This window comes from Taurulus bubalis, assembly GCF_910589615.1.
Source record: "Taurulus bubalis genome assembly, chromosome: 10".
NCBI lineage: Eukaryota > Metazoa > Chordata > Actinopteri > Perciformes > Cottidae > Taurulus > Taurulus bubalis.
The window spans coordinates 27,438,377-27,452,490 of record NC_136598.1 but is presented as its reverse complement, the minus strand read 5'-3'; the positions used below and the strand labels follow the sequence as shown (position 1 = coordinate 27,452,490).

Below are 14,114 nucleotides of genomic sequence, written 5' to 3'. Positions count from 1 at the left end.
AGTCTGGATGTTGATTTCAAGGCGTGAGGACGTGATGGCTGCGTCCGTCAGTGTCTGCAGACGAAGGTAGAAAGTCTCTTGGACCTCCTCTGGATGTGACTGTAACCGGTGAGTAGCCTCACAGGTATCTTTACACACCTCTGATAAAGGTGCTCTGCTGACATTTGTTACGTAATGAACGTGTAGATGAGAGCCGTGATCAATTCAAGGCTGAGGAAAACATCATAGTTGGGCTGTAAAACATTACAAAAACTAAGTAAAATACGTAAACAGGTCACTAAAGTGAAGTCCTTCAACAACTTCAACAACTTTGGGAGATGAACACTGGTCTTGAATACCAGTCTCCTGGTTGAAAGTCCTGTGTTGGTTTGACCTGACACGTTTATTCACCTTAAAGAACAGCCTCTTCTTTTTTGTGCCAGAGTATTCTGCTCAAAAGCTGCTCTTGCTGGCCAAATTACACTGATCGGCCAATCAGAGATCCTTGTGTTTCAGTTTTTCCTGCAGGTGACAAAACAGCCAGGTTTGAGCCGGGAGCCATGATGACGTCAGTGGACGTTTTGAAGATTCTAGATGATTTAAAAAAAAAAGAATTTAAGAGATTCAAATACCTTCTGAACGAGCCTGGCTTCATGCCACCTTACCAAGTCATCAATGAGTCTGCTCTGGAGGAAGCAGAAGATAGTGAGGACATGGTGAAGCTGATGGTGAAGACCTTTGAACTTCATGGAGCTCTGGAGGTGACCAGGAAGGTTTTAAAGGCGATACCCAGGAATGATCTGGTGCAGAGACTGCCAGACACCAGCTCAAGACCAGAAGGTCAGTCCTTTGTATTTTCATGAAAATAGTGCAACACAATACTTGTAATGGAACAGGGTCTCTGTAAAAGTAAAAGTCAACAGAAATATAAACAGCAAAGTAAAGTACAGATATAAAAAAAATGACTTAAGTACAGTAACGAAGTAATTCTATTTTGTTACTATACACCACCACTACTACTACTACTACTACTACTACTACTACTACTACTACTACTACTACTGAACTACTGAGGTCTATAGGAACACACCTGGCTACACTGCTGAAGAGAAACCTGGGTTTGTTCTTATTTTTCTCTATTATTGTAATAGGCTCCTCTGGCATTACGGAGGGCCTTCTTATATGTTTTCAGAGTATACCGCCAAACTAACTGAGATTCTTCTAAATTGGTGGAACACCATATGCCTTCAAGCTTCCGCGATGTTTGCTTTAATTTGCGGGTCTGAGGGTTTGAGCATGGAGTAAACTTCCTTTGTTTAATTATCTTCTTTTTTAGAGTCCAGTGTCACTCTCAGTGAGCCAGTAGCACCATCGACAAGATGACCAATCTGGGACGGACTAAAGTTAGTACAGGAGTCCACTGTTATATTGAGGATAGACAAAAGTTAGCACAGGAGTCCTCTGTTATATTGAGGACTAAAGTTAGCACAGGAATCCTCTGTTATATTGAGGACTAAAGTTAGCACAGGAGTCCACAGGAGAAACCCTGATCCAGGTCACAGTAGAAACTATGATCCAGGTCACAGTGGAAACCCTGATTCAGGTCACAGTGGAAACCCTGATCCAGGTCACAATGGAAACCCTGAGTACAGCTTCACGATAGGCATCACTAAGCCTGAACAAACAACCGATAATGTGTTTCTTTTCATATTTGTGTTCCATACAGACGTGATGGTTCTGGGAGTACCGATCTCAACTCACCAAGAAACGCTTCAATCATACTTTCAGGATAAGTTCATGTGTGCACAAGAGGCGTGGCTGGGGAAGAGTAATGAGCAACGTTTGGATGCTATCTACACAGAGCTGTACATCACAGCAGGGGCTAACATACACATCAACACTCAGCATGAGGTCAGGCAGGTTGAGGCGATGAGGGTGAAGCCAGCAGATGAAGAGAACACAATTAAACCCAGCGACATGTTCAAACCCCCGTCTGGAGGATACAGAGCCATAAGAACAGTACTGACCAATGGAATCGCAGGAATTGGAAAAACATTTCTTGCACGCAAGTTTATGTGGGACTGGGCTGAAAAACAAACTAATCAAGATGTGCATCTCATCTTCCCCTTCACCTTTCGCCAGCTGAATTTATGGAAGGAAGAAAAGTTGTGTTTGGCTGATCTCATTCATGAATGTATTGAGGAGACCAAAGACATCACGAGACAAGCTCTTAATGAAATCTTCACAACTCTGCAGTCATCAGGAAACACCAACTACGACAAGAGTGTCTTCAAACTTCTGTTTGTTTTGGATGGATTGGATGAGAGCCGCCTTCGTCTGGACTGCTCGACCAGTGAAAACCAGGCTGTTACCTTTGATGTGACCAAGTCGATCCCAGTGGATGTGCTGCTGACGAACCTCATCAGAGGGAAACTGCTTCCCTCTGCTCGCCTCTGGATAACCACACGACCTGCAGCAGCCAATCAGATCCCTCATGACTGTGTTGGCTTGGTGACAGAGGTCAGAGGGTTCACTGACCCACACAAGGACGAGTACTTCAGGAAGAGGTTCAGAGATGAGGAGCAGGCCAACAAGATCATCTCCCACATCAAGACCTCACGAAGCCTCCACATCATGTGCCACATCCCAGTCTTCTGCTGGATCACTGCTACAGTTCTGAAGGATGTGGAGACTAGAGAGGGAGAACAGCTGCCCAAGACCCTGACTGAGATGTATGCAGAATTCCTGGTGTTTCAGATTCATCAGACAAAAGAGAAGAAGTATGACCAAAAGAAGTTCAATCAGTACATTAAGTCATTAGCCAAACTGTCTTTTCACCAGCTGGAAGAGGGCAACTTGATCTTCTATGAGAAAGATCTCAAAGAGAGTGGTATTGATGTCAGGGAAGCCTCAGTGTGCTCAGGAGTGTTCACAGAGATCTTCATAGAGGAACGTGGGAAGAAGAATGAAGACAAGATGTTTAGCTTTGTCCATCTGAGTGTTCAGGAGTTTCTGGCAGCATTCTACGTAAGAATGAAACTCGTTAACAGAAACAAGAATGTGATGTTGGAGCCAGGGCAAACTTGTGTCGACATTGTGCGAAGGGTTTTCAGAACAACGTCTATGGCAGAGGTCTACAGGGTTGCTATTGACGAGGCCTTGAAGAGTCCAAACGGACACCTGGACCTGTTCCTCCGATTCCTCCTGGGTCTTTCACTGGAGACCAATCAGAATCATCTACAAGGCCTACTGAAAAAGAGAAGTAGCTCACAGACCAATCAGGAAACTGTCCAGTACATCAAGGAGAAGATCAATGAAGATGTGTCTCCAGAGAAAAGCATCAATCTGTTCCACTGTCTGAATGAACTGAATGATGGTTCTCTAGTGGAGGAGATCCAACAGTCCCTGAGGTCAGGACGTCTCTCCAGAAATAAAGTGTGTCCTGCTCAGTGGTCAGCTCTGGTCTTCATCTTACTGACATCAGGAAAAGTTCTGGAGGAGTTTGACCTGAAGAAATACTCTGCTTCAGAGGAGGCTCTTCTGAGGCTGCTGCCAGTGGTCAAAGCCTCCAACAAAGCTATGTAAGTAAACAGATACCTGCAGGTAATCGATTCATCATATGAGTAGAGTAGTTCTCAACTAATGAATGGCTTCTATTGAGAGATTTAGTAAACTAATTTATTAGTTGAACAATTGAAAAACATGCAAATTGTTTTTACAGTTTCACTGCAACTCCACACATTAATGCAGATATGAAATAAACAAATGTCAATGTGTTGTTCATTTAAGACTAAAATTGATTTGGGAATGAGATCTATTAAATGTTGTTAGATTCCAGCAATGGACACAATGAAAGGCAAAAAAACTCTTGGCACCTGAGACTCTAATCCTTGATTGTTCAATGCATAAACTCAGAAATGTGGATTTTACATTGTAGAAGAAAAACAAGTAATGTCTTTGTTGTCTTCATCACTAACTCTCCTTCAGGTTGAGTAACTGTAACCTCTCAGAGAGAAGCTGTAGAGCTCTGTCTTCAGTCCTCAGCTCCCAGTCCTCTAGTCTGAGAGAGCTGGACCTGAGAAACAACGACCTAAAGGTTTCAGGAGTGAAGCTGCTGTCTGGTGGACTGGAGAGTCAATACTGTACACTGGAAACCCTCAGGTCAGGTTTAATAAACCTATATATGGTAAACCAAAACTTTCATGTGGTGTATTATATTTTTTCTTCAGTCATTTAACCACTTTTATTTCATCCCAGTACTGCCTACCTAACTATAACTGTACGTTATATCAAATGTCGATATGAATGTTTTCACACATGTGATGTACATGTTTTAGGTTGAGTGGCTGTAATCTGTCAGAGAGAAGCTGTGGAGCTCTGTCCTCAGTCCTCAGCTCCCAGTCCACTAGTCTGAGAGAGCTGGACCTGAGTAATAATGACCTGAAGGATTCAGGAGTGAAGCTGATATCTGCTGGACTGGAGAGTCAATCCTGTCATCTGGAGATTCTCAGGTCAGGATTCATCTTCTACCAATAACCAATTAAATATTGCTTGATATACAAGTTAATGTATATTACAAAAGAGACCCATCACCTTCCAGCTCATTGTGTAGTTGTTAGAAACTCAGCTCTACTGATTCACTCTCACTGCTCTCATCAGCAGCAGCAGCAGCAGCTGTTTTTATCACACAAGCTGTGATGAACTCACGGTACACAACCTGCTCACAGCAAACAGCAGACAGACACATGTAGAGACTGTAGCTTGTGGAGAAAGTGGACAGACATGTTTCTCAAGAGTTTTGTGGAGACTGAGCTCCTTTTTAACCTCAGCAGTCTTTAAGACTCTGTGAAGTGTCACATAGAGTTCCTCGTGAAGCTGGTTGCTTCTTCAGGAATATTTTAGTGATCTACAGATGTCTGCTGGCTCTAGAGAGACTTTCAGGTTTTTACACTAAGGGATGGGTACAATAATAAAAGAACAGAGTATTGATAAGATCCCACGTTACTGGTGTTTTTAGATAGATAGATAGATAGATAGATAGATAGATAGATAGATAGATAGATAGATAGATAGATAGATAGATAAATAGAATGTATACTTTATTTATCCCCGAGGGGAAATTCGTTTGCAAGCAACTTACATATGAGACACAAAAAAACAAACAAAAAAGTTATATCAGAAAATATAAAAGAAATGCAAAACACTCAATATATACAACAAAACAAAACAATAAAGCATAATAATTTAGGAAATAAGAAAGTGCAAAAATCCAAAGTATGTGCAGTATATATGAAGTGTATACAAATAATGTACGGTGACTAACTAGACAACAAAAGCGGTGCAAGGGCTATTGTTGATGGGTCAATTGACGGAGGATCTGGCCAGGGGTGACGTATTGTAAAGCCTAATAGCAGTGGGCAGGGAAGTTTTCCTGTGAGCCCTTCTCCGTAGCTCCAAAGGGATCACAGGCCTGGCTCCGGGGAAAAGCTGCAGTTCGCTCAGCGCAATCAGCTGAGCACGTGAAAAAACAATGGCCCCAGTCATTGTTTGTTTGTCGCTCACCGTTACAAACAGAAAAGTAATCAAAAAGCCACAAGAAAAGTTGCGAAAAATGTATGGTCTGTTGTCCAGGTGTAATTTTTACCAAAGGTGAAAGAAAAGGAAAAGAAGAAGAGAGGAAAAGTGGAAAAAGACAATCAAATAAAAAAACATACAGGCAGCTACTGCGACAGGCAGCCGCTGGCACGGCTTTTTAATGTTTTGGTGTAAATTCTTAGGCTGCAGCACTGAGTTCCTCCAACTACAAACACACACAAAGATAAAAGCACAAGCAGGTGAAGTGAAGACAGAGTGGCAGAGACAACTACACTCGTTCCTGTTATGAGAAAAAAAAAGACGATACTTTATCAAAAGTGAAACAATCTGCTCTGTCCATTAGTGATCTCTGTAGGTCAATCAGAACGCTGCAGCTGATTCAGAACGCTGAAGCTCGAGTCCTCACTAAGACCAGAAAGGGGATCACATCACTCCAGTTCTGAGGTCTTTGCACTGGCTTCCCGTTGTTATGGAAAAATACTTTAGTTAATGACGAGTAAAAAACGATACTGAATAAACATGAATCTATCTACTTATCTACTTGACTGAGTTGAGGATCCACAAATCTCTTCAGAAGAGACTCAAATCCCACTGCACACAGAACACTAGAGAGACTGCGTTGACGTTCACTCCACATAGATTTATTTGCAATGAATCATCATCACAAACAAATCAAGCTGGCCCCGGTAAGCTGAACAACGGCTCTTGACGTCATCTTTTCTAACACAGCCCCCGAACCACGAAGGGACATATCATTTGTAACATACACTCAGTGCAGGTAACGCCCCTGTTCCCTCCCTCATTACATAGTTGGCCTCATTACACACTTGTTTTTGACCAGGTCTACCAATCAGTTCCCAGAAAGCAGTGCTTGCGCATGATGTTATTCTGGCCTGTGTCCCATACTCTGGTTTTCAATTCAATTCAATTCAGTTTATTTTATACAGCCCAACATCACAAATACAAGTTTTCCTCGGAGGGCTTTACAATCTGTAACATAACATCCTCTCCTGGGACCTCACATCGGATCAGGAAAAACTCCCCCAATAAAGATAGTAAAAACCCTTTCACAGGGAAAAAAGGGGAAGAAACCTGAGGGAGAGCAACAGAGGAGGATCCCTCTCCCCGGATGGACAGAAGCAATAGATGTCATGTGGCCAGAATGAATAACGTAACAGAGTTACAGCACATTACATGAATATGACAGAAATTATTTATATGAGTAGTAGGCATGGTCCATGATCCAGATAGCCACGATCCATGAAGCATAAGGAGGTAGAGAGGAGGGAGGGAGGAGGGGACATCAGCAGGGCCATGGCAGGAGGCAGGACCGGTTCCAGGCCGGTTCCATCAGCAGGGCCATGACAGCAGGCAGGACCGGTTCCAGGCAGCCATGAATCCATGGAAAAAGAAAGTAGAGTTAGTAATGTGCATTGAAGAGACACTAATTTATCCAGAAGGAGAGAAAGAAGAGGAAGAGAGGAGGAGCTCAGTGTATCCTAAAATGTCCCCCAGCAGTCTAGGCCTATAGCAGCATATCTAGGGGCTGGACCAGGACAAACCTGAGCCAGCCCTAACTATAAGCCTGAAACAGCCCTAACTATAAGTGCTATCAAAGAGGAAAGTCGTAAGTCTACTCTTAAATGAGGTGACTGTCTGCCCCCCACACTGAAAGTGGAAGCTGATTCCACAGAAGAGGAGCCCGATAACTGAAAGATCTAGCCCCCAACCTACTTTTTAACACTCTGGGAACCACAAGTAACCCTGCATTCAGTGAGCCTAACGCTCTAGTGGGGTAATATGGCACTATAAGCTCTTTAAGATACGATGGTGCATTCCCAGCAGTTAAGGCTTTGTAGGTAAGGAGAAGGATTTTAAATACAGGAAGCCACTGGAGAGCAGCTAATACAGGATTAATGTGATCTCTCTTCCGAGTCCTCGTTAGCACACGAGCTGAGACCCTCCCTTTGGGTCAGTACTTGGACACGCACCAGGTCACTGTGACTCCTTCCAAGCCCCTCTCCTCTGGTGAACTCTTCACCCTAAACTTGTGCTCTGTAAGGCCGACTACGCAGTTTGTGAAATGGGCCACATCCCGTTTCTTAGATAGGACTGGCTTCTGCCCAAAATATGTACTGTTTACCGATGAACATTCGGAAAAGTGTGTGTGCTTAAGTGTTGTTGCAGCTGTTAGTTGCCAGCATAAGATATTAACCCATTCTTAGGACTTGCTAGTGACCCTTAATACATCTATAACATTCCCATATGTATATTTTTGTGACAACATTATTATATAAACATTTTCCTCCCACACTGTCCAACAAAGAAGTGACTTTAAAATGACTTAAACAAATAGTTATCTACACACTAGGAAAGTGAGCTGATGGGTATTTAGATGGCTGCAACCTGCAGCTCATCAATAGATGGCACTAACTCTTACACACTGTTCCTTTCAAGGTGCAATGTGACTGAAAGAGGAGATGAAAGTAAATGTAATATAATTGTTCATGATGTTTCTCCAGGCTGTCAGGCTGTCTGGTCTCAGAGGAAGGCTCTTCTTCTCTGGCTTCAGCTCTGAGATCCAACCCCTCCCATCTGAGAGAGCTGGACCTGAGCTACAATCATCCAGGAGTCTCAGGAGTGAAGCTGCTTTCTGCTGGACTGGAGGATCCGCACTGGAGACTGGACACTCTCAGGTATGAAGAGTCTGTTGGTTCAGTCTGATAACAGTGAAGACAGTAGCTGATGTTCTGAGAGTCCCTGTCCCTACTGAGACGGACCTCCTCACTCATTCTGTCACAGTTCAGCTTCTCTTCTCTCCTGCCACTCAATCTCTCACTCACCTCATCAGCTCCATCAGTCTCACCTGTCTCTCTGCTGCACCTTCTCCCTTCAGTATTTAAACCCCGTCTCACACTCACTGCCAGATGGTTCTCTGCATTATGCCAGACTTTCCAGCATTTACCCTCCGACTGTTTTCCCATTGCCGACCCTGCCTGTTTGGACTCCCCGATAAACCACCGTAGCCTTCTGTCCCCGACCACGAGAATCGCCTCTGCTTACTGTGGTTTCTGTCTCTTCTCCCCTGACGGCTTGGCGTTCCACCGAGTGGATTTCTCCACAAGAGCAGGTTGGAGACTGTTTCCCTGTGTGTCTTTTGCCTGGAATGAAGCTTTGCTCAACAATTCTCAGTGTCCGTCATATTGCTTCCTTGCCCGTTACACAAGAGGAGGAGTCTCCAACCTCATCATCAGGGACCGCCTCTGATCACACACTTTCTTCCCCCCTCCAAGAAGAGGAGTCTTTACTTCCCTCACCAGCACCTGGAGTTCACTGACCACATGAAAGAGCTGGTCACTGCTGGAACCAGATTCACTCCCCGCCACACTCCCATTTCCCCTCCTAAAATCCCTCCAGCTCGACCTCCGCCACTGGATCTAAGTTCTCAGCAAGATTTGACACAATCAGTGAAGTTAAAGTGCCGTGCCCCTCCCCCGCCTCCACGACAGCTCCCCCACCATCCTCCAGCTCCCCTACCTGATAAAGGCATTAATTGATATGTTCTGGGTCCGGACTACAAGGCTAATGACACCACTGATCACCTCCAGGAACAGTCAGGCCCTGTATGAAGTTAGCCTTCTCACTTCCTGTCCCCGCTTATAGAAAAGGAAAGGTGGGGCTGTGAAGAAACATTAGTAAATCTGCACGTGTCAAATTTAACATTCATTCCTCGTCAGCCTGTCCAAATAAATTGGGCAAATATAGTTTTAAACACATTCAACTCAGCTTTATTAAATGTCAGGTCTGTGTCTGTCGTTCTGCTTCAGGGTCCTAACCACACCGTTACATTCTGACTCCAGGGTTGAACATGGTGGAGAGCAGAGGCTGAAAGCTGGTCCGAGGAAATGTGAGTGTTCACTTTGATTCATGGAATCTCAAATAAAGCCGTCAGCTGTGTTCGATGACAAACTGCTGCTGTTTCCTCTCGTTCTCTCAGATTCCTGTGAACTCACAATCGACACAAACACAGTGAACACAGACCTGCAACTGTCTGACAACAACAGGAAGGTGACACATTTGGAGGAGGAGCAGACATATCCTGATCATCCAGACAGGTTTCAGAACTGGAAGCAGCTGCTGTGTACAACTGGTCTGACTGGTCGCTGTTACTGGGAGGTCGAGTGGAGAGGAAGAGTCGATATAGCAGTGAGCTACAGAGGAATCAAAAGGAAAGGAGAAGGTCCAGACTGTTGGTTTGGAAGGAACGATCAGTCCTGGAGTCTGGACTGCTCTGATGAAGGTTACCATGTCTTTCACAATGACAGAAGAACACGACCCTCCTCCTCCTCCTCCTCTTCCTCCTCCTCTGGTAGAGTAGCAGTGTATGTGGACTGTCCTGCTGGCTCTCTGTCCTTCTTCAGAGTCTCCTCTGACACACTGATCCACCTCCACACCTTCAGCACCACATTCACTGAACCTCTGTATCCTGGGGTTGGGTTTGGGTCTGGGTTTAGTTCTGTGTTCAGGTTATGGCTTGATGCCTCAGTGTCTCTGTGTCCTCTGGAGGAGGAAGAGTCTCCTCCTCTGTAAACACTCACACTGCTGACAAACACATTCAGACTTCAGAGTTCTACACTGGGTTTTACTACTTCAACTTAAAAATCCGTTGTAGGCTTTTAAATGGATGAACATAATATTAATAAGTATGTTTTCATTGTAGGACAACCTGCAGTTTTACGTGAATGTCTTATCAACGAGAGGCTCTGGTCGTTCATTGCAGCTTTAACATAGGAAGTTTAAAAAATGTCATGATAGAGGAAAACTAAAGACCTTATTTGGGCAAAGGAAGAGCAACAGCCGTCTCACAGTCTAGTCAGCTAAAAACCTTACATAGAAAAAAAGTGAAGTAACGAACATCTGGAGAGGCCTCGGCACCTAGAAAGCCGAGCTCCCTCAGGGAAATGCCTGCGTGGATACATATGCATGAGGCCCAGTTTTATCTCGGAAGAGAATTGCGAAATTAAGATAAGCAAATGAAGCAGAAGGTTTAGGGAGATTCTGCCAGGTTAAAGCTTAATTTTGTTACGTATGTGTGTATTTCAATATGACATAGCGATGCTCAGGTTTTGGGATAAAAATTGTTTATTAGATATCTTTTATCCACCTTGCATAAGAGTATAATATATTTAGGTGATGCTCTTACCATATATGCAATGCTTGGCAAAATGTATTATGAATCAAGAAGAATTGTAATCTCATCTGTATTAAGTTCAACTGTACAACCATGATGTCTGGTGTTCATTAATACTTTGTAACATCATGTGATTTTTTGATAAAAAATTTCAAACTGGGAACTTGGGCGAGACAGAGGTTTGTGTCAAAAAGGAGAAGTTGAGAAAAGAGGCAGAAGAAGTGTTGGCTTGGAGAAAGCCCAACGCTGCAGCCCATTGCTGCAGAACCCTGGGGTCAAGAGGTCAGAAACATGACCAAGAGTCAAAATGCGTTTTTGGCGTGTTAGGTGAAGAGTTGTAGCAATACTTAGGTGTAGTTGAGTTCATTACTTTCTCCACACTTTCAGTAGAGCCTATATTCTCCTTAATTCTCAGTTTCCTTTCATAGTACCTTTGAGGTTGCATTTGTATCTTGTACATCCTTCTCTATCTTTTGTTAAAATAAATATTGATTGATATCAAAGTTTAAATCAAGTCAGCGCGTCCGTAGCCTTTTCTTTCGTCTTCTTTAATTCTCTTTGATCGATTCACCTGAGCGCCCGAGGCAGAGCTCCCAACAACCCGCCCCGACACCTGAGGTGAGTTCTAGGTTCATCCATCACGGCTACACTCACTGATACACACACAGGATGCACCTACATAACACACACATATTTGGTGTAACTAATTAGAGAGAGAGATCACTGGGCCTGGTTGACCTCTGGTTTCTGGCCGGGCCCCTTGGAAGAGTTTGTCATACATTTATTATTTACAAAATACAAGGATCTCATTTAGTGTATTTCAGTATTGAAACAGGAATGTCCACATTGTTTTTGTAATGTATGGGATTTGTGTCTGAGGACGTCTTTTATTTCAGCCTGAGGAAAGCCTGTTAAATAAATAGTGGAGTATTACTGTACTTCCTGTCTGAGGCCACTAGGGGGAGCCGCTGCTCGATACACAAGTAATGGGATAATAACATTTTCTAAGAGTAAACATGTCCCTTACTTTAGCCTTAACATATATATAAACAACATTTACAAACAAGCATTAATTTGAAAAAAAAATCTGTAATTCTGTAATTTATCCACATTTCGTTTAGAATTAAGGGAAATTTCAATTAAACTTTCAATTTTACCCCATTTTAAGTTATTTAATGTTCCCAATTCATAACCGGCAAGTAAACACAAATATATGATTTATATAAGTTGATTTCTTTTTAATTATCATAAAAACAATTATATAACAGGGTGGAAATCATATCAGTGAACAATACATTTAATTAATGAAGGCAATTCATTCACATTTCACATACTAATTATACCATTAAATCATTTGATTTAGTTTCAAAATATTTAGTTTTAAAATAAAAACAGGCTGCTGCAGCTTAGCTATAAACAATGGGGCAAATATGGAATTACAGCATTGAACTGAAGTCATTTTGGTGGAAACATTGAATGAACTTTTCAACTGTTTGTGAGCCACCATGAAAACAATGAGAACAGATAACACAAACAGCTTGGAACGAATCCCTAAATCTCAACGAGATAAGATCAGTAGAGGATGATGTTGAAGAAGAAGGATGGAGATAATTAACCACAATTATTTTCTCAATTCAGTCATTCTTCAGTTATGGAACAAAATGGCAGTTTCTACAGTAAAACAAAATCAATAAATATTTTCCTGAGTTTCATAACTGCCTTGGTTTTAATCCAGATGTTCCGTCTGAGGTTCCGCACAGATAGATGTGTCCGGTCATTTTTCAAAATAAAACATCTTTCCGGCCGTGATTTTTTCCTTTCTCCATTCATTCTTTCCGTGCGGTCCGGTACCAAGGGACCAAGCAATGAGCAGACTTATGAACGCACCGTTACAACTTCTTCATAATGTCATATTGCTTTGAAGTATGATGATAAGTTCATAGTAGATGCAAAAGTATACGTATGTACAATATATTATGTTGACCATTGTTGCTCCTGGATGGATCACAGCCAACACAATTATGTCATCAACACAACTCCTGGTCCTTGGTCACAGTGGCTACAGCACTTAAAAGAACACTTCATAATTCTCAAAATGACTTTGCTTTTTTTATTAACAGCATGTACTTGTACTTTCAATATTTAAGTACATTTAATATCAGAAAAATACGTTTGATACCCATGTACAGAAAATATCAGATACTTTAAGACTTTTACTCAAGTAGTTTTCTAATAGGTGACTTTCACTTGATCTATCTTTACTTTTACTCAAGTATGGCTTTTGGGTTCTTTACAGACCACTGGTGGATAGCCATGTGAGCGTTCAGGTATCTATTTTGTGCAAATATTTTACCACAAACTGAACAACTAAATGTTTTCTTTCTTGTGTGGCCATCCATGTGATTGTCCAGGTGTGCCTTTTGTGAAAATGTGTTCCTACACAAGGAACAACTAAATGGTTTCTCTTTTGTGTGGATAGTCATGTGAGCGCTCAGGTATCTATTTTGTGCAAATTTTTTACCACAAACTGAACAACTAAATGTTTTCTCTCCTGTGTGGCCATTCATGTGCTCGTTCAGGTGTCCCATTTGTGCAAATGTTTTACTACACAAGGAACAACTAAATGGTTTCCCTCTAGTGTGGATAGTCATGTGACATTTCAGACTTTTCCTGTGTGCAAATGTTTTAAAACAAATTGAACAACTCGATGGTTTCTCTCCTGTGTGGACAGTCATGTGAGCGTACAGGTATCTATTTTGTGCAAATGTTTTACCACAAACTGAACAACTAAATGGTTTCTCTCCTGTGTGGACAATCATGTGACTTTTTAGAACACACTGGAATCTAAAACTTTTGTCACAAACCGAGCATTTAAATGGCATCACTCCTGTTTTGGATTCAGACTGTTTCACCAGATGTCTCTTGTTGTCGAAGCTTCCAGCACATTCAGGCGAGCTGATTGAAGTATTTCCAGTACTACAGTTCTCAAAAGTATCTGGTCGTCTTTCTGGAGCCGAGTTCTTGTCTGGTTCTGGTCTTTCACAATCTGCTCCATCAGCTTCTGTTTCCATGTGATCAGCCTCCTCTCCCTCCCTCCTGATCCAGAGTTCCCCCTGTTCCTCTTTAATGTGTGGGGGCTCTGGATCCTCCTGTTCCTCCTTAATGTGTGGGGGTTCTGTGTCCTCCTGTTCCTCTTTAATGTGTGGGGGCTCTGGGTCCTCCTGTTCCTCTTTAATGTGTAGGGGCTCTGTGTCCTCCTGTACTTCTTTGATGTGTGGGGGCTCTGGGTCATCCTGGTCCTCTTTAATGTGTGGGGGCTCTGGATCCTCCTGTTCCTCCTTAATGTGTG

At 42.7% G+C, this 14,114-nt stretch overlaps 1 protein-coding gene across 1 annotated transcript in view; it reads left to right on the top strand.

Moving 5' to 3' along the window:
* Positions 1-9,115, top strand: part of LOC306742560 (protein NLRC3-like) — a gene marked incomplete at both ends in the record, with an annotated part of 315,498 nt that extends 306,383 nt beyond the window's left edge. The window contains 4 exon segments of the mRNA XM_079224950.1: positions 3,967-4,140; positions 4,317-4,490; positions 8,097-8,270; positions 8,992-9,115. Of these exon segments, the coding sequence (XP_079081076.1) occupies positions 3,967-4,140; positions 4,317-4,490; positions 8,097-8,270; positions 8,992-9,115 (646 nt within the window).
* Between the last annotated feature and the right edge of the window lie 4,999 nt (positions 9,116-14,114).